The sequence below is a fragment of the Peromyscus maniculatus genome, chromosome 3, assembly GCF_049852395.1.
Source record: "Peromyscus maniculatus bairdii isolate BWxNUB_F1_BW_parent chromosome 3, HU_Pman_BW_mat_3.1, whole genome shotgun sequence".
NCBI lineage: Eukaryota > Metazoa > Chordata > Mammalia > Rodentia > Cricetidae > Peromyscus > Peromyscus maniculatus.
The window spans coordinates 162678541-162703512 of record NC_134854.1 but is presented as its reverse complement, the minus strand read 5'-3'; the positions used below and the strand labels follow the sequence as shown (position 1 = coordinate 162703512).

Below are 24972 nucleotides of genomic sequence, written 5' to 3'. Positions count from 1 at the left end.
CAGAACACCTCTGATTGCTTAACCCATGCAGGAGTAAGGAACCAGGCACAGGGCTGGGTGAGACAGAGCTGAGGGTGTGGGAAGGCAGAGTTACAGGACTGGAGCCGCAGCTCCCAAGCAGTGCAACACAGAGAGAGAGAGAGAGAGAGAGAGAGAGAGAGAGAGAGAGAGAGAGAGAGAGAGAGAGAGAGAGAGAGAACCAACTCAGCAACTCCTAGAAAAACTACATCTTACTTAGGGTCCCTATTTTCTCCCGCTAGGGGCCAGACCTTCCCTTGAGATCTTGCAGTTTTGTGGAGGAAAAAATCAGCACCCTTGATTTTGTTAGGTAGCTATTAGTTGAATTAGGTGTGGGGAAAGGGGAGGTCAATGCCTTATCGAAGGAGCTTGAAAATGCCGGTCACTATTTAGTTTTCTTCTGTTTTTCTGTTGTTTTTGTTTGTTTGAAACAGTCTTAACAGGGCGGCGCAGGCCATCTGGCTTCCCTCTGGACTCAGCATCCCCAGTGCTGGCATTACAGGCTTGTGCAAGACCCTGCTCTGGTGTGCGTTCCGACAGAGTTCAGAATCCCGCAGGCCTTTCTGAGGGATGGACCAGTAGCATCTTAACCGAGGAGACTGGTCTAAAGTTGAGTCTAAATGCAATCTAGACACAGATTTCTATTTGCGCAAGATGGGGACGGCCCAGAAGGACCTGAGAGGCAAGTTTGGGCGGTAACTGCCACAGCGAGGGCCAGCCCTCACGCTGTGAGAATACCACGGCTGCCTGCAGAAGGTGACCTCCAACTTCAGAGAGCGGGGGGAGAGCGTGGGCTCACTCCAGCCTTGTCCTTGAAGGGGATTGAGCGAGCCGAGGGGAGGGTTAGACCCGGCTCGGGTTTCCAATCACAATAGAGAAAGCTAGGAGGCTGGCGGGCCCCGCCTCCTCCTCCTCCTCCTTGCAGATCTAGGGTCGGCTGTGCAGTCCGCTGACTTTGCGGTGGTTTCCCTTCCTTGGCGCGCTGCAGAGCCTCCTCTTGTCCGGTAGGTTTGAGCCCGGGACCCCAAAGCCTGACTCACAGAACAACAGGGTGTGTGTTGGGGGTAGGGAGTGAAGAGGGGTAATTGGCGGAACTGGAGGAAGGAGCTACGACACAACCCATCCTCCCTCTGGGGCCTTTGCCCCTGAGCATCCCGGCTCCAGCCTGCTTCTTCCTCCCGGTTTTGGGAGGCTAGCCCAGGGAGCAGAGGTGGGCAGGAGGCTGAGGCAGAACTCCGGGCTCGGTCTGCATCCTGCAGGCTGGTCCCAGGCCTGTGTGCTATCAAGCGAGAGACTTGTACAGGTGTAAGTCAACCTGGTTCCACCAAGTCCTTGGTCGGCAGGTGGCGGGCACATCACCCATCTACTGGGGTGCAGGCTGGGGGATCCGGCGGGACCAGGTGGGTCCTGTGAAGGTTGGAAGGTCTTGCACCTGGTGATGGAGGAAAGCCCCTGCGTTGTAGGAATGGGGATAAAGCCAAGTTCAGTCCTGAACGTCAGGGTTCATCCCTGGCTAACGCTGCCCGCTCTGCAGCCGGCACAGGTGCTTGCTGGGTCTCTTGGATGCACTGGGGTTTTGTTTACTTCTCGTGTTCAGTGTGCAAGGCCTAGACTTGCCCCCGGAGACTTTATCCGAGATGCGCGCTGCTGCCTCCCTCGTGACCTGCTTTGCACAGGAGAGGTGGCTTGTGGGCCGCGAAGCGAGCACCAACCGGGACTTGGGGTGGAGGAGCTGGTTTGCTTTAGTGGGGGAATTTCTGCGGAGTGGACCTTAGCCCCTGATGTAGGGCACTTGTTCATATCCACAGGGGAGGGGAATGTGGGGGACCTTGAGACTCGAGTGTTTTGTTTTCCTGTTTCTGTCTCCCTATAGTCACCTCTCATTTGACACCGGCCTGCTGCAATGCGAACTATTTTCTTCTCATTTTCTACCACTGTTGGGGGGCGGTGGGAGGAGAATGCTCACTTTTGTCTAGATATCCCAGTGAGTCTGCCTGTGCTTGCTGGGTGTCAACAGTGTCGCTTTTGAAATTACCCAAACTAATTTAAATGTTTCTGGAGAGCCCAGCTGGAGATAGCCAGCTCTTGCTTCTGCTTTTCTTTTTCTTTCTTTCTTTTTTTCCCCCCAGACAGGCTCTCAGGAATCTCAAGATTGCACTGTGTGATGGAGGATGACCTTGACCTCTCCTGGTCCTTCTGCCTCCACCTCCCAAATGCTGGGATTCCAAGCCTTCCTGATGCATTCTGGAACTTACCTAACACATTTTAAACCAACTAACAAAAATAAACTTGCTGTGGGCAGGGGTTGGGGAGGCTGTGTTTTTCTTACCGAAGAAACGCAGCCACTCTGTTGAAGCTACTAAAAATACAGGGTCTGTTTGAATTCGTTTTAAGGTCAGTGCTTGTGCAAGCCCTTCAGAGATGTTTCATCTTTGTGTCCACCGGAAAGCTACAAATGTGATTCTTTAAGGCAGAATAACCTGTGAAGTGGTACAGACTGGGGAAAAGGTTTAAAACAATAAAACGTTTTATGGAGGAGAATAGTTGCAATTGACTGCAGCTACTTCATTCAGGACAACTAAGGGTTCTTCACGTGGCAGTTAACTAAGCCAGGTTTAGTCTCTTAGTCCTTTACAGGTTAGATGTTAGGACTGGGCTTGAGAAGGAACAGGATGGGCCGTGAATAGGGTAAGGGAGCCTCAACTGTGATCAGCTAAGCTGAAAAGGAACCAAGATAGTCAGCATAGATTACTGTTTGATACTTGGTTGTGAAGAACCTTGTAAGGAGGGCAGGGCAGTACAGTACATTTCATGAGATTGTAAGTACAAAACTCAGTCTTTGTCCTCCAGAAGTGAAGGTAATCATCTAGAGTGGAAATTAGAATCATTTATATTGGCTTTAAAAAAAGCTTAAATATAAGTTAGCTGGTTAACATGGTTGCACGAAAATTCCTTATAGGGACAATGGAAAGAAATTCACTTATGTACGTACAAACGTCCCTATCCTTCAGCCAGTAGTGAGCAGTTATAACAAAAGAGGGCATAGGAGTGATGATGGCATCTTAGTTGCTTGAATGACGTCCTCTGCTCAGGGAGGATTTCATTTTAAGCTCCTGGAGAATTTTCCTCTGATTAAACCTCCATTAAGTGAGATATGGTTCCCTCAAGTGTATTCTGTGCCTAGACCACCCTGAGGCTCGCTCCTGTTGTGCTCTACTTTCCTTTGAGGTTGAAGCTGTGTCGTTTTAGGCTGGTTCTCACTCAGACTCCACTCATGTAAAATGCATTGATCACCCTTTTCTTGTAGGGCAACATGGCAACCCTTAAGGAAAAGCTCATTGCCCCAGTCGCAGAAGAGGAGGCAGCCACCCCGAACAATAAGATTACTGTAGTAGGTGTTGGACAAGTTGGAATGGCATGTGCTATCAGCATTCTGGGAAAGGTATGTTTCAAGAGCAACAGAGGTCACAATTCCTGCAGGAATGCATGTTCTATCTGGGCAGCCTAGGATCGGGTTGTCTTTAGATACCCCTCAGCAATCTGAAATAACTTGTAGGATCGCACTTACCTTTCAGTACTTGCACATATATCAGAGGACTCTGGTCATGCATGACCACACTGGAGCTACCACCCAGAGATTTATTAACGCTGCTATAGTAGTGTGGTGTTGTCCCCCATCATATTCATATTTAAAATTCTCCATGCTGTCAAAAATCACTCCCCTCATTGCTGGTTTTGCCTTAATCCAAGACATGTGTTTCATATCCTTACCATGCCTCTTTTTCTGCCTTGCAAGCCTTTGACTTTTTCTAATGGTCCAGGCCAGTTTCAGAACATCCTCTCCAGTGTATGCTTTTGAGGTGTTTCCTTGTGATTAATCCGGTTGTATCTGTTCAGTGGTTCCACATCAGGAGGTATAGTGTGGTAACTTGCCTCATTTCTATCAAGATAAACTGAGGCCTGTGGTTGAATGTAGCTGATGTTTTCTCTGGTCCTGCACAGCCCTATGGACCCCACAGCCTCTTTTAAGTAATCACTCAGAAGCTTATATTAATTAAAACTGCTCGACCATTAGCTCAGGCTTACTACTGACTAGCTCTTGCACTTAAACTCAGCCAATTTCTGTAAATCTAAATGTTGCCATGTATTCTGTGGCTTTACCTGTGTGCCATTACATGCTGCTCCCTGGAGGGCAGGCTGGCATCTCCTGACTCAGCCCTTCTGTTCCTAGAACTCTCCTTGTCTACTTGTCCAGCCGATACTTCCTGCCTAGCTACTGGCCAATCAGCGTTTTATTTATCAACCAGTCAGAGCAACACATATTCACAGCATACAAAACATCCCACAGCAGTTGAATGAGTGACTGGAAAATTTAGATGCAATGGTCTCTGCCTTTTCTTCTTACAGGATTTTTGTAGAGTGACTTGCTGAAACAATGGCTCAAACTCTTAACCTGTGGCTTTATTTTGAAATGATTTCAAACTTAATAGAAAATGTGTAGACATTATCTTAATAAATGAAGTTTTCCATGTATGCATCATTCAGGTTTCCCAGCCCTCTGCATTTTGCTGTATTCTCTCTCTCTTCCCCTCCCCCCTCCTTTCTTGTCTCTCTTGCCTCCTCCGTTATATGTATGTGTATATGTATGCATGTATGGGTTCCCTAACCATTGTAGAATATCTTGACAAGATGAAGCTTTCTAAGTTCGCCAGCACGTTTTCTAAGAGCAGGACAACTCCTACACCATCATTGCAGTCCACGGCTCTCGGCATCACTTTTAAGGCTGCTCTTGTGTCTCCAGGCTTGCCATTCCTTTTGCTGTCTACCTGTCTAGACTCTTGACTGTCCTCACAAAAAGCGAGCAAGCAGCACCCCCCTACACTGCCCCCCACGCCCGCTGTAGAGCACACTGACTCTGTGTGGAGGCTTCCTGAATACCTCTGACCAAGCATATTCCTTCTGTTTGTGAAGTTCAATGAGTTGTTGTTTTGTTGGGGATTGAGTACAGGGACTCTTCTGTATGCTAGGCCAGCTTTCTACAATTCAGTCCCTGGGTTGCATTCCCAGCCCTTTTTATTTTTATTGCTTTTGAGATTCTGTGTGTGTCTTATGTTGGCCTCAAACTTGTGATCCCTCCTCCGTCCACCTCCTGAATGTTGTGATTATGGGTGTGTGCCACACGACCTGACCCCAGACTTTAAATTCTTTTTTTTATTCATGTGTATGGGTGTTTTGCATGAGTGTATGAGCATCAGGAGGCCAGAAGAGGGTGTTGGATCCTCTGGAACTGGATTCACAGATGGTTGTGAGGCACAATGTGAGTGCAGGGATCTGAACTAGTTTATCAGCAGAGTAGCCTGTGCTCTTAACCACAGAGCTGTCTGTCTCTCCATCATATAAATTTTAAATTCTAAAGAATCAAACCATGACTCTTTTAACTGAGAAATAGCTATCAGAGTGTACTGTATTCTTTTGCTTGCTTTTCTAGCTACTTTTAATTGACTAGATACCTGAGAATGTGATAGTTTCCCGAATTATAGGGATTTTAGGTAGTCTTAATTTAGTGTTCACTCTTCCTTTGGTCAGAACAAAATAGTTGAGCTTACATTTCTGTTTTTTTACCAAAATAAATACATACCATAAATATATCCTGCACGATGCTATTGAAGTGCTTTATTCTAAATAATCAATAATTTTTTAAAAAACATTTTTCTTTTGTGTGTGAGTAGTTACTGTTTTGCTTTGGGAGTCTCCTTCAAACCATGCTGGTCTCGATCTTATGGTAGTTCTCCGGGATCAGCTCCACCTCCCAGGTGCTGTAATTCTTGGCCTATACAACCACATCCTTCTAATAGAGAACTTTCCTTATCTTTGCTTTAACACAAAGTGACTGAGGCAAGGGAAATGATGTCACCTGCTTGTTGTCACACAGCTGCCGAAGTAAGAGCTGCAGGAATGGCTATTCCTCCACGTATGTGACACCAAACTCCAAAGGTGACAGTGGAGATAAAGTACGCTCAGGTAGAAGTGTGTCTACAGTGCACAAGGCCCTGGGTTCGGTTTCTCAGCACCACAAAGCAGTGCATGTATTTAGTGCGAGTACCCACTCAATGGCACAGCAGCACAGGGCACTGGAGAGAACTGTGGCCCTGGGTCCTGCAGTCACTGCCACTGCCCACAGTATCTTACTATGTATCTCTAGGCTAGGACAAGCTCAAAAATGCAACTAGCGAATGGTACTTCCCCATTTGGTTAATTATTGAAAAGTTATCTTTCCTCTCTCAAAATCTCATGCTTAACAGGCACTTGAATATAAAAATGCTGGCATCAAATACCAACCCATTGACGTCAGTCATTTGTTAACTAAGAGGCAGAAGCACAACTCTATCCATTCCACTTGGGACTTGAGATCAAAAGATTTCTACAGTAGCATTCTTGGCTTCCAGTGGGCCTTGCTCCTCAATAATGTGTATTTATATTCACAGGACTGTGGAGATGTAGTTAGAGAGATTTCAGTCCTTCAGTGGCAGCAGTCCTCGGTCATGCATCTGTTTGTGTAGCCCTACTCATAGAGGGTGTACATCACACACCTTCAGCTATATGCAGCACTTTGGTTATTTTTTTAGGTGCTGACTCACCTCCTTCCCTCAGTTAAGTGTGCACTTTAAAGCTGGTTCTCTACACCCACTGACACAGAGGCACTAACATCCTGTGACTCGCTATTCCACAGAAGCTCTGCATTGTGTTGAGCTGTTGACGTCTGTGGCTCCCATGTGCTCTTACTAAAAGACAATTGGAATTTCTGGTGCTGGGTGTCACAGAATATTAGGTTATTATTAAGTGAGAAGGTGTTAATTTAGGACTTAAAAAATGGAAATAATGGTGTTGTGGGCTCTTAGATGCTGCATGCAAAGGAACTAAACAGTTGTTTTTAAACATTTTTCAAACATGTTTAAATAAAGACGCAGATAAGAATTTGTGTCCGTATTTGATACAGAACTGTCACTGTTCCCTGCACTTAGGGATTGGTTCCTGAGAGCTGACTCTGTCCTAAGACATGGCTGTCTTTCCTGTGAAAACATTCAGCTACTTGGAGCCAAGATAAGCATTCTAGGGTTCAACCAAGTTCAACTACAAAGTTAACTCACCCTTGGAGATTTAGGTCAGATCTTTCTCCCAGAAGCCCTCTGAATTATGATGACATCAAAACTGCTAATGTTTTCCCTGAGTCAGTCTTTGTCTGTCTCTTTCTATCTCTCTCATATGTGTATGTGTGTGTTTTCATATATGTACATATTCATTACCTAATGTGAAGGCTTCCGCTCTCGTCTGTGTCTTCTATTGAGTCAACTTTCAAGAGGAATCTTTTTATCTTTCTCTTGAATTGTCATTGAATGCCGAACACTAAAATTCTTGAGGATTTTAGCCATTAGGTGCTTAGCCATTTGTAAAAGGCTTCTTTAGGGTAGATTGGTGCTAAGCCTTCTTTATGTGACTTAGGGAACTATATTTATAATCAGAGACTTGGTGAACATTTCAAATGAGAAGTGCGATATTTTCCCTCACAGCCTGGCATGGCAGAGAAGGCATGCTTGCTTATGTCTCTGTAGATAAGGCAGGAAGTAAAGCCAGCAATAATGTGAACCCCAAGGCCTATCCCCAGTGACCCACTTGTCCAGTAAAGCTTCATGTCCTAAAGCTTCTACAGTTTCCCCAGGCAGCACCGCTGGCTGGAAACCATGTGTTCAGAACTCAGAGCCTGTGGGAGACTTCATAGTCAAGCCACGATAGGAATGCATGCCTGCTTTTGTGTTTCTAGTCTCTAGCTGATGAACTGGCCCTTGTGGATGTCTTAGAAGACAAGCTCAAAGGAGAGATGATGGACCTGCAGCATGGGAGCTTATTTCTTCAGACTCCTAAAATTGTAGCGGATAAAGGTAGGCAGTTTCTTTGCATTCTCCAAGAGTTCTTATATGAAAATTATTTTATAACAAATAGGTGATTTCAATGCACCCTCAAGCATGACAAACTGATCATTCAATGTAACACGAATCTTAAATGGTTTTATTAATAATAATAATAATAATAATGATGATGATAAAACAGGAAGCCAGGTATTGGGGTAAATTCTGAAAGATCAGAGGGACAGAACAAGCCACAGCCAACCTCACCTTGCCAGTTCCTCAGCTGATTTTGTTTCCTCAAACTGGAAGCCTCTGAATCTTCACCCAAATGGATCTCAGCTGATCTGCTGCTAAAAGCTAAAAGCTTAAAAAGGCTCTAGTTCCTAGGCCTCATGCCTTATATACCTTTCTGCCTCCTACCATCACTTCCTGGGATTAAAGGCATGTGTCACCATGCCTGGCTGTTTTTAGTGTGGCCTTGAACTCAGAGATCCAGATGGATCTCTGCCTCCCAAGTAATAGAATTAAAGGTGTGTGTGCCACCATTTTCTGGCCTCTATGTCTATCTAATGGCTGTTCTCTGACTCCAGATAAGTTTATTAGGGTGCACAATATATGGGGGAACACAATATCACCGCAATTCACTTTTAATTGATTACTATTACTGCCTGTGGTGCTGTGAATCAAGCCCAGGGCTCAGTGTGCCCCTGAGCTACACACTCCAGCCTAACTTTTTTGTTTTTTGTTGTTTTGTTTTCGAGACAGGGTTTCTCTGTGTGCCCCTGGCTGTCCTGGAACTCGCTCTGTAAACCAGGCTGGCCTCAAACTCAGAGATCCACCTGCCTCTGCCTATGTGCTGGATTGAAGATGTGTACCACCACCACCCATCTAAAACTATTTTTTAACTAGGAAAATGTGGAATTGTGGGGGCGATTGTTTCAGTAATTGCTAATGACAAAATGTTCATGATCTGTTTTAGTAATTTTATATACTACAAAATTTCCATCTACTTAGAAATGGTCCCCTATTTTTTTAATTTAAAATTTGTCCATAATTCTACTTCTTGTAGACTGTGTAGTCATTAAAAATGAGATTCTTCTCCATTTCTCCTGTGGCCATATTACCAGGAGAGAAGCACGGGCTGTGATGTGTGGTGGTGTTTACCATCTGCGGCTCCTCATTGAGACCAACTTTTCTGTGTCAGTTTCTACAAATTTGTTTTCTGGAGATTCTGCTTACAGATGCACCCAGCCTGTGAACATATTCTGTCTTAAGAGTTCCTGTAGAATGTGGCCCTGTACTCCATATGCCAACAGCCATCTTCATTAGCTTTATTTTACAAACATGCTTTTTGTTCATTTTGCCTGCTTAAGACAGAGCTCATGGAATCCAAGTTGCCTTGAACTCACTATGCACTTGAGGCTGGCTCCTCCTAGCTGCTAGGATTATAGGTATGTAGTGCTGTGCCTGGCAACACAGTTTTTTTTTTTTTTTAAGTAAATTTAGAATGTATTCTTTTTTAAAAAATCATCTTTAAAATATACCTTTTGAAAAATAATAAAACCCCAGCGAGGCCTGTATGTAGGATCTCTGTTTTCAAGTAAGCTGCATTTCATTTGTCCCAGAATCATCTAATTCTTCAGCTCCGTTCATCTTGCTGCCTTGGTAAATAGTGTTGGGGTTTCTTCCTTTCTTCTGTGTCTAGGGTCTGGTTGCCTTGAAGAAACTAGCTAATGTCCATTACTTACTGACATCCCTTCAGAGTCCTGCATGGGTCAGGTGTTTGAGTTTGTCATCCCATCCTCCCCTTGAAAACCAGTCGTAAGGTGGAACTAGGAATTCCCTGCATTTGATGGGAAAAGGCTGTTAATATCCGGCATTTATGATGTGGGTGAGCTGTTTGTTGGAACTTGCTGGTTGCATCAACACTTTCTTAGCAGAAAAATAAAATCTTCCACAAAAATTAGCACCACTAGAACATAAATAATCTTCCTTAACAATATGTTATAGCCAGATTATAGGTGGCACACATCTATAATCCCAGCACTCAGGAGGCAGAGGCAGACAGTTCTAGGCCAGCCTGGTCTACACAGTGAGTTCCAAGCCAAATAGGGCTGCATAGTGAGATTGTCTTACACACACATGCACATACACACATGTTGCTGGAGGGCTTCTCTCCAGGTTCCCCAAGCCCCGCAGTCCCACAATCCACTTATAAAATAATCACTCAGACGCTTATATCACTTATAAACTGTATGGCCGTGGCAGGCTTCTTGCTAACTGTTCTTTTATCTTAAATTAACCCATTTTTATAAATCTATAGCTTGCCACGTGGCTAGTGGCTTACCGGCGTCTCTACATGCTCTTCTCCTCGCGGTGGCTGCAGTCTCTCTCTCTCAGCCTTCCGCTTCCCAGAATTCTCCTCTCTCCTTGTCCCACCTACCTCCTGCCTGGTCATTGGCCATCAGTGTTTTATTTACATAGAGTGATATCCACAGCACTTCCCCTTTCTTCTTTTTTTAAAAAGGAAGGTTTTAACTTTAACATGGTAAAATTACATATAACAAAACAATTACCGAGCAAGAATTATAGTTACAATATTAAAGAAGATGTCCTATCTATCTTATATTTGTGAGTTTAAGGTTTTATAGCTAACTTATCTTTTATCATAACTGAGGAAATTACGACTATCTAGCCTTCAACCACATCAAAGACCTGAGAAGGAACATAATGGTACCTGAGAAATGGTAGACGGATGCAAGCAACTTCGGGAATCTTGCAAGAGTAGACCAAGACAACTGGCAGCCTGGACAGTCACCTGATGTTTCTCAGCATTGTTGGTGCATTCAAATTGGCTACAGGCCTAGAGTATCTGACAGACCATTTTTAGAAGCAGGAATTCTGAGAGACCATCTTACCCTGTCTTGGCAGAGTACAGTGGTCGCTTTCCTTGTGTCCCGCTTGTCCAGAAAGGACAGCATTGCATTTGTACTGTCAGCCGTCAAGGCAAGGGCAGTTCTTTGCCCAGTAGGCCATTTTGTGCCAAAAGACAAACTTCCGAATGGAAATGTCTTAGAAGCCCAACATTCTCTCGGGATCAATTGGTGCAGCCAGGAGCAATTGTGTCTCACATCAACAGAATTCTAAGTTATTTAAATGCCATATTCTCCAGGTCTATGAAGTGTTTGAAGATTACCTATCTATCTGAAATATATCTATGTATACCTAGAAGACTTAACTAACATGGCTACAGATATGATTATCATAGATGACTAATTATTAATCTATTTTTTAATTATCCATTACAATTTTAAATGAGTTATATAAACACAACACCTCAAACAAGAATAGAAATATATACATATATAGAGAGAGTATAACAAAATTAACTTCAAGTTTGTATCAATGAACCAAAATTTATACCAATGTAAAACATTTTAAACATAAACTAAAATCTATACCAATGTAAAACATTTTAAACAAGTTATTCTTTAAAAGTAGGTTCATTAATCTACCCTTTTATCTTATCATCTCCATATCCTCCTATATATCTATATCATATCCCCTTTTCTTTTTTTTTTTTTGAAAGAGATCACATTTATAATCAACCTGTTTTAAATAAAAATATTGGTTTTTCTCTGTCCCACACCAGAGGGCTCTTCTGATTTGGGACACAAGAATCAATTAACCATTTTTTTTTAAAGCAATATGTCTGGGTTTAGAGGGGGAGCGAGCCAATTCCACCTCCAAAGCCAGCTTGGTATATTTGGGAATTTGGGCGTAGCATCTCTTACTACTTCCTGCTGGAGGGGGGCGCTGTATCTTATGGGGATACAAAGAAAATTTTAGACCTATGGAGTAGTCCGTGAGGCTGTATTGTGTGAACCAGTTGCCTTGAAACCGGTCTGGATGTTGGATCATCTGGGCCATGGTGTCATCGGAGACCTTTCAGGGGGTCTTGGCTGGTGAAACCTGATGTATCTTAATCTGGAACAAGTCCACAGCCTCTGGCTTTCTGTGGAAACAAAAGCAGAACCTCTTTTCCAAAGTAACATATCCTTATATCCAAATTTTGAAGTCAAGGTACCTTTAAAATATACATTTTGGCATAACTCAACAGGTTTTGTAATCAAATGTTTTTCTTTAGTTATGAATATCAAAGAGAACATAATCCAGATTCTCTGTGTGGTAGCCATCTTTATGTGGCTTATGTTTTATATTACCTTGAGCCTTGAGCCTATTGCTTTAAACTGTACCATTGTAAGCCTGAAACGGCGCTGTGGCTGCTGGCTCCGCCCACTTCAGCTTCCCAACATGGCAGTGGTACGTTTTCCGCCAGCTCTGGGAGTCATCAAGTCTCAGAAATAGTGGGTCTAAGCTTTTATCAAAGCAGCATGTAGCCCAGAAACCTCTTTTTTTTTTTTTTTTTTTTTTTAAATACTAGTAAAGACTAAATCTACCACACAGCTTAATTTGCCGCTGGCAGATGCCTCATTTCCGCCATACTGCCGGTCAAACGCACCCGCCAGGAACCCGCCAGTGTTCAAACCTGCGTTTTGCGGCGTCTAGCTGCTCATATGAGACAAGAAGCAGGAACCTGGTTTTGGCTCTGTTTAGAATTGGTTATTAAATATTCTCAGGTTTAAGGTGGAAACTCGAGCCGTTGGGCGCCATTTGTTGCTGGAGGGCTTCTCTCCAGGTTCCCCAAGCCCCGCAGTCCCACAATCCACTTATAAAATAATCACTCAGACGCTTATATCACTTATAAACTGTATGGCCGTGGCAGGCTTCTTGCTAACTGTTCTTTTATCTTAAATTAACCCATTTTTATAAATCTATAGCTTGCCACGTGGCTAGTGGCTTACCGGCGTCTCTACATGCTCTTCTCCTCGCGGTGGCTGCAGTCTCTCTCTCTCAGCCTTCCGCTTCCCAGAATTCTCCTCTCTCCTTGTCCCACCTACCTCCTGCCTGGTCATTGGCCATCAGTGTTTTATTTACATAGAGTGATATCCACAGCACACACACACAAGTGCACACACATGCATGCCTGTACATACTATAGACATGTGTATGCATATGTATAATACATATTTGTGTGGCCCATGCTAGCCTTGAATTCATGGCAATCCTCCTGCTGTAGCCCTCTGAGTGCTGACAGAAGAAGCGTATTCCATCCCTTAATACACAGAATATTAGAAATCTAAGTTTGATTTCCAGTCAAAAGCGAACATGGCCTTTCTTTTCCTTTGTAGATGTCAGTAGCATTCATTATATGGCTGAAAAGAAACTGAGTTTTGTATTGCGTGTTACTAACAGGAATATGCAAAAACACAATTCCATGGCAATTGTGGAAAGCCCGCCTGCTAGGTTGTGGGCTCACTGACAGGTTTTAGCTTTTCCTGGAAATCCAAAGGACTTCTTAGCCACAAACATATTTTAGGGTATTTCGCTGGTTCGTTATCTGCCAGCTTTAAAGTGGGGTTGCTCCATCGTTTCTCAAGGAAGAAAAACACAGCTGCAGCAGCTGGAACCTGAAAACCTTTTAAGAGGTGCTGGAGAAACGGTTCAGTGGTTAAGTAGTGTGTGAGCTGCTTTCCAGGGGACCTAAGATCAGTCCATTCCACCTGCAACTCCAGCCCCAGGTGCCCTCAAACACTCTCTCTCTCTCTCTCTCTCTCTCTCTCTCTCTCTCTCTCTCTCTCTCACACACACACACACACACACACACACACACACACACACACACAAAGTCTTAAAAACACAATCTTTTAATACAGAAAATTAAGTTATCATAAGTTCTGGGGGCTTATGCAAGGTGAAGTTTCTAGAACATACCATAGGTGGCATGTTTGACCAAGGAGTTGAATTTAAGGTTCTCTCTTACCATTTTTCTTCAAGATTACTCGGTGACAGCCAATTCTAAGATTGTGGTGGTGACAGCAGGCGTCCGTCAGCAGGAAGGGGAGAGTCGCCTCAACCTGGTGCAGAGAAATGTCAATGTGTTCAAGTTCATCATTCCCCAGATTGTCAAGTACAGCCCCGACTGCACCATCATTGTGGTTTCCAACCCAGGTACTAACCCGGTGCTTTAACTGTAACAGTGGCCTGTCTGGTTTTGTTCTGTGGGCTTCAGCGTTTGGGGACCCTCTTGTTTTGGGTTTGTTCACTGATAGAGGTGGTCCACAGGTCTTCTGCTACTGGTGCAGAAAGATGGTGTTTGCAAAACAGGTGACTCCATCCCAGGCCAGATGTTGAAAAGTGTGAGTTTTGTACGGTGGGGTTTCAGCTCTTTGTTCATCTGTGTTTGGTGTAGAGTTGGAAGGCATTTTTAAATGCTGTAAAGGTAGAACTGGGAGGTGACCCTGTAAAGTACATGTTATGAAAGCATGAGGATCTGGTTTTTTTGGCTCTCTAGCATCCATGTAAAATGCCAGGCTTAGGGACACACAGTTTTAATATCAGTGCCAGGGAGACAGAGACAGGAGGATCCCTGATGCTCATTGGTGAGCCGACCTCGCCAAACTGGTGAACTCTGGGTTAGTCAAGAAACTCCATCTCAAAATAAGATGGGAGTGACTGAAGAAGACTCAGCATGGACTTTGGCCTTCACACTCACACAGGCATATGTGTACCCTTGTGTGCATACACCATATACAACACACTCCAGTCCCCAATACTACCTTTGTAGCCAAATAAATAAAAAAAAATTATATGAGATCATTGTTTACAGCCTCTACTGGGCCCCAACAGACCAGGATAAAAATCAGAGTGGATTCATAAAGCAAAGTCCACACCACGAAGCTGCCACTGAGCCATTCATTTGAACTGATAAATTAGGACAAGGACAAAACAGTTACAAGCAGAAGAGGCTTGGAGAGAATGACTTGATAGTTAAGAGCACAAGCTGCTCTTTCAGAGGACCCAGGTTCAGTTTCCAGCACTGACACAGTGGCACACAACTGTCTGTAACTCCAGTTCTGGAGGATCTAATACCCTCTTCTGGACTCTGCGTGTGGCACACAGACATATAGGTGGATAAACACACGTAAAATAAAAATAAAACTCTTTAAAAACAGAATCATCTCATAGAACCTGGCATCAATTATTTTTCCTTTTTATTTTTCTATCATGGTCTTGCAAAGAAAGTAACTTTGAAATGGCCAAGCTGGTTTTTGTTTGGCATTTTTCTCTCCTTAGTCTTTTTTCTCTCTGTTTATAAAAAGAAAGTTTTCTAAGGACAATTTAAGGTTTTGTAAGTACATTATATTTTGTCATGTGCCAGAACAAGTGGCTGAAGTTCAGTCTGTGTCACTATCCTCCCTTTTTGTTTTTGGGGTGCACTGGGGATTGAACTACATGGTGAGTAGGTATTCTATCGTTGAGCTGTGTCACCCACTCAGTTCAGTGTCACACCTCTTGGGTCTGCAGTTTATCATCACAGTCACTGTATGATGGTTAGCATAGACAGAATGTTGATAAAATGGCAGACCTGTCTCGGACCCTTCCCCTGGAGGGCTGTGAACAAGCCTGGGGAATCATTGCAGCTCCCTTAGTACTGGGAGTTGGGACCTGATAGGAGATCATTTCTGTATTCTTAGTCTTTGTGTGCCTAGACTGGGGCTTCCTGAGTAGTTCAGGCATATATGTAAACATGCATACCACATAGATGTAGAACAGAAATGGCAGTCAGCTAGCCATATTGCATCTCCACATCCTGTTTCAGTTGTCACTGATTACATCACTTCCAAGGTAGACCTTCCAAGTCTGAGTCTCCAGGAAGCCACTTCCCGTGCATTAAAGTTGGCGTTCCAAAGGCATTATCCAGTCAGTGTGCTTAAATACCTTCCCAGGCTCCAGAGAGGAGGGCAGGGGTGAGGGTTGGAGGAGGGCAGGGGTGAGGGTCGGAGGGCAGGGGTGAGGGTCGCCGGGCCTGCTGTCAGCTTCCTTTCTGACAGTGCACCCCTTTCCTTTTCTTTCCAACATAGCCTGTAACCCCTGTGACCCAGCAAAAGTTTTACCACTGTGCCACATGGGAGGAAGGGTATCTGGCAGCTGTCCGGCCGTGAGATAGTAATGACATGACTTATAGGACAGTATCGCACTCGAGAAAATGTACACTGCACCCCTTGCCAGCTGAGCAGTGGCATTGTTTCTGATGACAGCCTTCACAGTCATGGACTGTTAGAGTTGGCGGCAATCTAAGTGAATATGTCAGTGTTCTGTTGCTGTGAAGAGACACCATGACCAAAGCAACTCTTATAAAAGAAAGCAATTAATTGGGCCTGGCTTATAGTTTCATGGCAGGAATCATGGCACCCTGCAGACAGACATGGTACTGGAGGAATAGCTGAGAGTTCTACATCCTGCTCCATAGGCAGAGGGAGCCTGTGCCTTCATGGGCTTCTGAAACCTCAAAGCTTACCCACACTGACACACTTCCTCCAACAAGGCCACACCTACTCCAATGAGGCCATACTTAATTCTTCTAATCCTTTTCTCAGTATCACTCCTGACTAGGCGTGAGCGAGTGGCGGACATTGTTATCATCACATGTCCATCACATCATCTGGCCATCACAGTGAGGGCCAGACCAGTCTTTTTTCTTTCTTTCATGGTAAAGCTCAATGACTTGTAAAGTTCCTAAGTTTTTTATGTCAAATAAAGATACATATGCACAGTTTTTACATATTTCATATTTACAGTTTCTCATAAAACTGTCTGAACCTGAGTATGAAAAGTTAAATTACATACCTCTCTGAGGCCATATCTCACCGGCGAGATGGGCATGTGGGGAGGGAGGAGCCAGAGAACCTTCTAATTGGTTCAGCAGTTCGATTTACTTTCTTTTTTCTAAAATATTTAGTGGATATTCTTACTTATGTCACCTGGAAACTGAGCGGGTTACCTAAACACCGTGTGATTGGAAGTGGATGCAATCTGGATTCTGCTCGGTTTCGCTACCTCATGGCAGAGAAGCTTGGCATTCATCCCAGCAGTTGCCATGGGTGGATTCTGGGGGAACACGGCGACTCCAGTGGTAAGAAAGATAGTTTCCTTTGTGCCTCTGGGTTATGCAGACTGTTCTTAAATTTTTTGCTTTATTTCAAATTTTAGTTTTTATACTTGTTATATTTCAGAAAGGATTCAGAAGCAGTATAGCTGTATTTTGGGTTCTATTCCAGTTTGCTTTTTCTGTCATCCATCCGTTCATCATCCACCCACCCACCCACCCATCCACCCAGCTATCTTTTTGTTTGGTTGTTTTGCAGACAGGGTCTTACTGTGTAACTCTGGAACTTTCCATATAACTGTCCTGGAATTTGCCATGTAGACTAGGTAGGCTTTGAACTCAGAGACCTGCCTGCCTCTGCCTCTCTAGTGCTGGGAGTAAAGGTGTGCGCCACCATGCCCAACTTCATCTAGCTATTTTTAAAAACATCTGTGTGTGAACACCTGCACACATGTGGAAATCAGAGGACGACTTTGAGAGTTGGTTTTCTCCTGTCACGGGATTACCAGGGATGAAACTCAGGTCATCGGTCTTGACAGCAAACACCTGTCTGTACCTGCTGAGTCGTCTTGGGCGTCTCACTGTATTTGTCCTCACCCATTAAGCATGAATCATAGTCATCATGCTCCTTTCTCCCTCAGTCCTTCAATGTGGGATATCTTCTGTTCTTTTTCCTCCTCCTCCTCCTCCTCCTCGCTTTGCTTTGTTCTGTGGTTTTGTTTTCATGTAGTCCAGGTTGGCCTAAAGTTCCCAGTAGCAGAAGATGACCTTGAACTCTGATCCTCCTGCCTCCATCTCCTGATTGCTGGGATCCACACCTAGGGGGTTTTCTTTTTTTCTTTCTTTCTTTCTTTTTTTTGTTAATTAATATTTTTTTAACTTAAAAAAAGTTTCTTTCATAACTGCAGCACTGGAAGCAAAATCAGGAAGTGTAACATTGAACCCATATTTAATCCACGGCCATTTGCAAATATTACCCTCTGATGTCCTGTGGGCCTTTTACCTCATCTGGATCCATCTTGACATCATAAATTGTATCTCATTCTGTTTCTGAGTCTCCCTTAGTTCTTGATCTGTGTGTTTTCATGATGGTGACATTTTTGTACATGAACGTCCATCCCTGTCTATTTGAACAGTTAAAGCTCACATCCTTCCAGACCAGTGCTGCCCAGATGGGAAGTCGGCTCTGGTGCCTCTGCCTGCCGTGTTCTCAGGTGGATTTGCATTGTTTGTTCTCTCATTATTTTTTTTGGTTTTTCGAGACAGGGTTTCTCTGTGTAGCTTTGCGCCTTTCCTGGAACTCACTTGGTAGCCCAGGCTGGCCTCGAACTCACAGAGATCCGCCTGGCTCTGCCTCCCGAGTGCTGGGATTAAAGGCGTGCGCCACCACCGCCCGGCTTGTTCTCTCATTATTGTGTCATTTTTTTTCCTAGAGCAGCTTTTTCCCCCTGTTTCCTTATTGACCTGTATTAACACAGACGAGAGAGAAGTTATTCTTGCTTGGGCACAATTAGAGAGATCAGTGGTTTTCCTTGAAGGCCATGTGGATGTCTGGTTGGCCTGGAACAGCAGAAACCGTGGACCAGGGAGTCCTCCCTGGCCTCTGGCAGTTTAGCTGCTGTAGCTGTGGGACTGCACTGGACTCTGCCTGAGTCCTCGTTCATACCCTGAGTCACCAGTGTTCTCCAAAAGTCCGCAGGAGCGGAGACTGGGGTTTCAGAGTCGACTTCCTGTGTTTTTAGACATTCTCCTCTAAATTATGAAGACCCTAATTTACTTATTAGTGTACTTTCATAACTCTGGGTATAATTATCCTAGGCATTTTTTTTCTTAAAAGGAAAGGGACGTTTGTTACCAAACAGTCCCCAGTAGAGAAGTTTATATTTCTAAAATTGAGAGTTTAGGATGGTCCCAAACTATAATCTCCTGTGATTTTTACCAACCTAGAGATTTGGAAAGAACTTCATGATCTCTGTAAATTATACGATGACTGTTTTGAGCCACATTTGTTGAAAGTTAAAAGGTCAGTAGTAGAGGCTGGAGATGTGACTTGGCAGGTAAGATCCCTTGCTGCTGTGGCAGAAGGCAGAGGACCCAAGTTCAGTTCCGAGCACCCACATCAGGTGGCTCACAACTGCTGCAACTTCAGCCCCAGGTGTTTCCACCCTCTTCTGGACTCCTTGGGGATCTACACATGCCCACACACATACACACATAATAAAAATTAAAACACACACACACACACACACACACACACACATATATGTTTTGTTTAAATATATGTGTTTAAAAGGTCAGATCTATTGCTAGTCGAAGGCAAATATCAGAACAAATTCTTCCCCAAAGCGGATGGGAACTCTACTGAGACAATTGTCACTGGACAGTGCCAAGTGGTGTTGGGATAATTTGCATCAGAGTTGAGATCTGAGCTGAGGAAAAAAACTTTTTGCTTTATTTTACAGTGGCTGTGTGGAGTGGGGTGAATGTGGCAGGAGTCTCCCTCCAGGAACTGAATCCAGAAATGGGAACGGACAATGACAGTGAGAACTGGAAGGAAGTGCATAAGATGGTGGTGGACAGGTGAGGGGGCGGCTCCATTTCGGTGAATTCATGTCCTGTCCCAGCAGGTAAAACCCTAAGCTGTTTCCACACTGCCTCTCAGGTAACTCTTCCCCTGATGCGTCTGTCTCATCTGTCGTCTGTCTCAGAGAAGTGGGCAGGATTAATTTAGACCAGTCAGACCTGTTGTACAGGTCTCTAGAGAAAGCTGGCTGTAGAAGCCAGCATGGAGTCGCCTAGTGAGAGGGGTCCTCACTTTGCCACCTGTCAACAAATAAGGTAAACCTGGACCCTGTTGGTCACATAACCTCATGCACACACACTCAGGCAGATTGCTGGAAGTATTTAAGCAGCCCTGGCCTTACTACCCTGTACCTCTCATTAAAGATGTCTCTCACCCTAATCTTGTTTTCTGAAGGCAGTTCTCTTATCAACTATAAGAGGATAGTATAATAATGTATCACTTTGAAATGCAGCCAACAGTGCAGGCTTGGACTCCAGTCCTAACACTCAAGCTGACTCTAGTACTGGACGCCATTTAACCTTCAAGATTAGCTGCTTCCTGTCTTCTCCCAGATGCATTAAGTATAGGTTATAGTCATCCATAATCACGTTCTCTGTGGACCTGTTACTTGTGTAAAGTGTAAGACCCAGTGGATTCATCAAAATGAAGTTACACATGACATACAGGGCCACATTTTATCACTGACAAGCATTCAATCAGTGTTTGCAAAGTTCTTGTGGGAAAATTGCTACTTCAAATATGGAAGTTTTATTTAGAATGACTTTTCTTAGAGAATTTGACTATGTATAAAAAAAATTCTAAAAGTTGAAAAAGTTCTTAGATTTTTCATTTTACACAATGCTTTGGTTTTATGAATGAGGTGACTGCTCACTTGAGTGGTGGCCTCTGCTGTCATTCACTGTTTCCTAATGTATTTGGAAATACACTTTTATGTCAATCAATGGTGGTTGAAAATGTCTAGTTTTAGGGATTGGAAAGATGCCTCGTCAGTTAAGAGTGTATACTGCTCTTGTAGGGGACTAGAGTTAAGTTCCCAGCACCCACATTGGGTGGCTCATGATTGCCTGTAACTCCAGCTCCAGGGGCATCCTCTGGCCTCTTGGTATTGGCACTCATGAGCACATGCACCCACATGCACATGCACATACAGACACACAGTGCATACACATAATTTTTTTAAATCTTTAAAAAAAAGAGAGAATGAACATTCTTTTTTAAAAAATTTTCATTATTGGGAAATTTTATATTCATTTTACATACCAACTATAGATTCTCTCTTCATTCCTCCTGCCCCCCAGCCTTCCCCCACAACCCACCTCCCATTCCCGCCTCCTCCAAGGCAAGGTCTCCCATGGGGAGTCAGCAGAGCCTGGTACATTCAGTTGAGGCAAGTCCAAGCCCCTCCTCCCTGCACCAAGGCTGTGCAAGGTGTCCCACCCTAGGCACTGGGCTTCAAAATGCCTGCTCAAGAATGAACATTCTTAAGCACTGTGACTTCATAAATGTTCACTGACACCTGTGTATCACCTGCCATGTAGTCCTTACACTTTCATAAATTTTATTTGTACATTAATTCACTTGATATTCATAAAAAGCTTAAAAAGCAGATGCATGTTCTCCTTTACTAAGGAACTAGAACTGAAAAGGTTAAAGAATTGGCCAAGATGACCATTAGAGACAGATCAAGTGTCAACCCAGTGTCAGGTTCAACTATGTCTTGTGTGGTTTCTTTTTCTAAGTGCCTATGAAGTCATCAAGCTAAAAGGATACACCAACTGGGCCATTGGGTTGAGTGTGGCTGACCTCATTGAATCCATGTTGAAAAACCTATCTCGGATTCACCCCGTGTCTACAATGGTGAAGGTGAGAGGACCTGCTGCGGAGTGTAGCAGGCTGTCCAGTCTTACGTTGTATAAAGAGATTCATCTAAAGAAAGATAGGGAAGTTTCCAGTCCATAGTTCTGCATTTAGGCTTTATATAAGCCGAGTTTTTCTCTTCCCAACCAAAGTCTAGGGCAAGAGCACTCAACTTTGTAGGAGCTAAGGTGTCTGATAACATTTTCTAAGAAATCTTTGTGTGATGTAAAAACTATTAACTGTGAATCCTGTTCAGAACTTGACTCTGCTGTACCATTAAATAAGCATAATGAGGTTCATTTTAAGCTTATGTAATAAACCATAGACAGCCTTTCATGGAACACTTGATAACGTAGCAAATCTCATTTAATTAAAAAAAACTATGGAGCAAACATACAAAAGAGGCAAGAAGCACCTGAAGCCAAGGGCTGGGATGTAGCTCAGTAGAGAGTGCTTGCTTAGCATGCACGAGGCCCTAGGTTTGATTCCCCAGCACTGCTCAAATCAGGTGTGGTCGTGCAGATCTGTAATCAGCCGTACTGAGGATGTGGAGACAAAAGGATCAGAAGTTCAAAGTAATTCTCAGCTATGCAGCAAGTTTGAGATGAACCTGGACTACGCACATTACCTTATTGGAATGAAATTCATTGAATAAAAGTAAAATTATGTTAAAACAGCATATGTAGCAAGTGAGTCATCTCCACGTCAGTGTCAAGAATGAAACAAAATTATGGGAAATAGGTAGGATCCCCAAGAATAAGCTAGTTGGCTGGGAAGCTGAATTGGCAAGCTCTGGGTCCAAGTGGGAGACCCTGCCTTAGTATATAAAGTGGAGCACCATCCAGGAAGACAGTTGATGTCATCTTCTGACTTCTACACACTCCCACATGGAAACATGATGCACACACATATACCCACACATAGAAAAAGGTGTTTAGGAGTACAACATGGCACTAGATGTTTGACTTAGGGTACTATGGACAGTTTACAAGGCAAGTATGGGAAATTTTGAGTAATTGTTGACTTTTGGGGTACAGAGAAGTTTGTTTTTATTCTCTCCCTTGTATGTACAAAAATGTTTGAGGTTAATAGTTTTAAGGATTAAAGTAACTTGTTAAATATAATTAATCCTTATATAGGGAAATTTACCCTGTAATCAACTCCCTTATTTAAAGAGCATTTGAGAGATAATTAACTACTTCTTCAGCACCTCTTGAGAGTAGTGTAACTCCAGTTCCAGGGGATCTGACACCCTGTTCTGGCCTTTGCAGATACCTGTTCATAATGTGATACACATAACTCACAGACATGCATGCACATAAAAGAATAAAATCTTTTTGTTTTATTTTGTTTATATAAAGTGGAGTACGTTTCTCTGTGTAGCCCTGGCTGTCCTGGAACTTGGCTGTACATAGGCTAGCCTCGGAGTCCGAGAGCTGCCTGCTTCTGCCTCTCAAGTGCTGAGGTTAAAGGCATGTGCAGCCAGTCACTCCAGGCACCAAAAATAGAACATTTTTAAAAAACAAACAAAACTGAAAGATATCCATTAAGGGACACCATTGAAAGCCATTTAAATATTCATACAGCAAATTGCATTTAAGCAGAAAATATTTGACTTAAAAACTAAGCACTGACTGCCTTCTTGTGACTTTTTTTGTAGTATAAGTTTACATAGTCTATAAATATAAAATTGATTTCAAAACCCAAATATATGGGGACAGATGGACCAGTTAAATGAAAAAATAAGAGAATGAATTTGTTTCCCAAATTTCCTACAGTTGTTTGTATTTAACACAGCTCTTCTGTTCATTCTTACCATGGCCTCATGCCTCGACTGAATGCTCTTGTTGCCCCTACAGGGGATGTACGGCATTGAGAACGAAGTCTTCCTCAGTCTCCCGTGCATCCTCAATGCCCGGGGACTGACCAGTGTCATCAACCAGAAGCTGAAGGATGATGAGGTGGCTCAGCTCAGGAAGAGTGCGGACACCCTGTGGGACATCCAGAAGGACCTCAAGGACCTGTGACTGTCTGCTTCTAGGCTGTAGAATCCAACCTCCAATGTCGCTAATCGTGAGCCTTCAGCCTTCGGCCTTGTACGTAGGTCACAGTTTGCTTCTCCCCTGACATGTGACGTGAGCTCACAGATCAAAGCCCCAGCTCGGTGGTTGTTTGCACTAGGAGCCCTTGAACAAATAAAGTTAACTGTTGCAGCATACTTCTGTGTGTCCTTTTCTCCGGGTTGCTTGAGACTGTGTTTCAGGACCTTTGTAGCTGAGACCAGCCTTGAACTTGATCTTCTGGCCTCACCCTCCCAGATGGTGAGATTGCAAGCTCTCCTTGTGTGTGCTTTTCCCAATGGTTTCTGAAAAGTTGTCATAAGTTCCTTAAATGACTCTTTCTACACCTCAAATGTCCCTAAATTCTGCCATCTCTGCTCCTGTAATGCACTTTACATACAGCACCAGAATATTCAGTCATAGTGTGTTCCATGATTTTCATGTTTTGAGAATATGGTTATAATTTTTTGGAGATTTTTAATTATGGTTATGTGTAGGTATGTGCACACCAGGCCAGCGGCATCAGATACCTTGAAGCTGGAGTCACAAGGGGTGAGTCAAGCAAGAGTCCACTGCAAGAGCAGTACATGCTTTTAACCAATGAACCATCTTTCCAGCTGTGACAATTTTAAGGTTATAATTAGAGAAGTAATGCACGTTAGTGTGTGTGCGTGCCTTTCATATAAAGTCCATTTTAATTCTCTGAAAGGAAGAAACTACTTTGTAAAATTAGAAGAGACTTATGTTGGAGTTGTCTTTGATAGTAAAGGAAAATGAATGCTTGGGCTGAATCACCCAGACCCAGGTGTCAGGAAGACAGCACAATGGAGAAACGACAGAGAGAGAGAGATTGATTGACTGATACATGAGCTCTCTAAGACTCAGTTTGAGGATGGTTAAGAGCTGTCATAACAACCCTGGGTTTGCAAGTTGGCCATGTCCTTGATTTGATAGTGGTCTGGGCATATTTCCTGCTGTCTAATAAAACCTAGGCCTTAATTCCTTCATTCACGAACAGTGATGGTAATGGTTTCTTTTCAATATGAATGGTTTACCTTACTTTTGAATGATTTTTTTTTTCAGTGCTGAGGCTGAAACCCAGGGCCTTGGGCAAGCTAGGCAAACGGTGTGCCACTGAGCTGTATCACTGGCCCAAGAAGTATAAAGAAAATTATGTAGAACTCTCAGTATAAGGTATGGCCATAATAGAGGCTAACACACAAGTAGGGCTTACTATTGCAGGTGTTATGTACAGATTTCGATCTCCCAAGTTATAAGGTGGAATTTCTTCACCTTGGCACTGTTGGCGCTTTGGCCTGGATGATACTGTAGAAAACTGATGGTGAGATGTTTGGCACCAGCTCTGATGGTTACCTGACCTACCTGACAGGTGTCCATTGATACCACCCCTCAGTACACTCTAAAGATTTCTGTAGCCATGTCCAAATGTTCCCTGGGGGAAGAGACAAAGTCACCCTTATGAAAACCACTGCTCAGAAGATTTGCATCTCTGTTTTCCCATGAGGAAATGAGAGGTTC

General features: G+C 43.6%; 1 protein-coding gene across 2 annotated transcripts; it reads left to right on the top strand.

Annotated features, from left to right (window-relative positions):
• The first annotated feature begins 882 nt into the window (after positions 1-882).
• Ldhb (lactate dehydrogenase B) lies at positions 883-23591 on the top strand. 2 transcript variants are annotated; one of them, XM_006976473.4, is made up of 8 exons: positions 883-1022; positions 3326-3460; positions 7838-7955; positions 13821-13994; positions 16786-16959; positions 19395-19512; positions 21256-21379; positions 23233-23591. In XM_006976473.4, the coding sequence occupies exons 2-8, from the start codon at positions 3332-3334 to the stop codon at positions 23398-23400; spliced, it is 1005 nt and encodes a 334-aa protein (XP_006976535.1). In that variant the 5' UTR covers positions 883-1022; positions 3326-3331; the 3' UTR covers positions 23401-23591. The 2 variants fall into 2 exon arrangements, with proteins under 2 accessions (XP_006976535.1, XP_076424341.1); XM_076568226.1 differs by having other exon boundaries at positions 959-1069.
• Positions 23592-24972: the final 1381 nt, after the last annotated feature.

Bases quoted from the DNA above. Each gene is read 5' to 3' on its own strand.
- Ldhb (XM_006976473.4), top strand. From the start codon at position 3,332: ATGGCAACCCTTAAGGAAAAGCTCATTGCCCCAGTCGCAGAAGAGGAG. The intron at 16,960-19,394 runs GTAAGAAAGATA...TTTATTTTACAG, and splicing joins GGAACACGGCGACTCCAGTG to TGGCTGTGTGGAGTGGGGTG. The intron at 19,513-21,255 runs GTGAGGGGGCGG...TCTTTTTCTAAG, and splicing joins CATAAGATGGTGGTGGACAG to TGCCTATGAAGTCATCAAGC.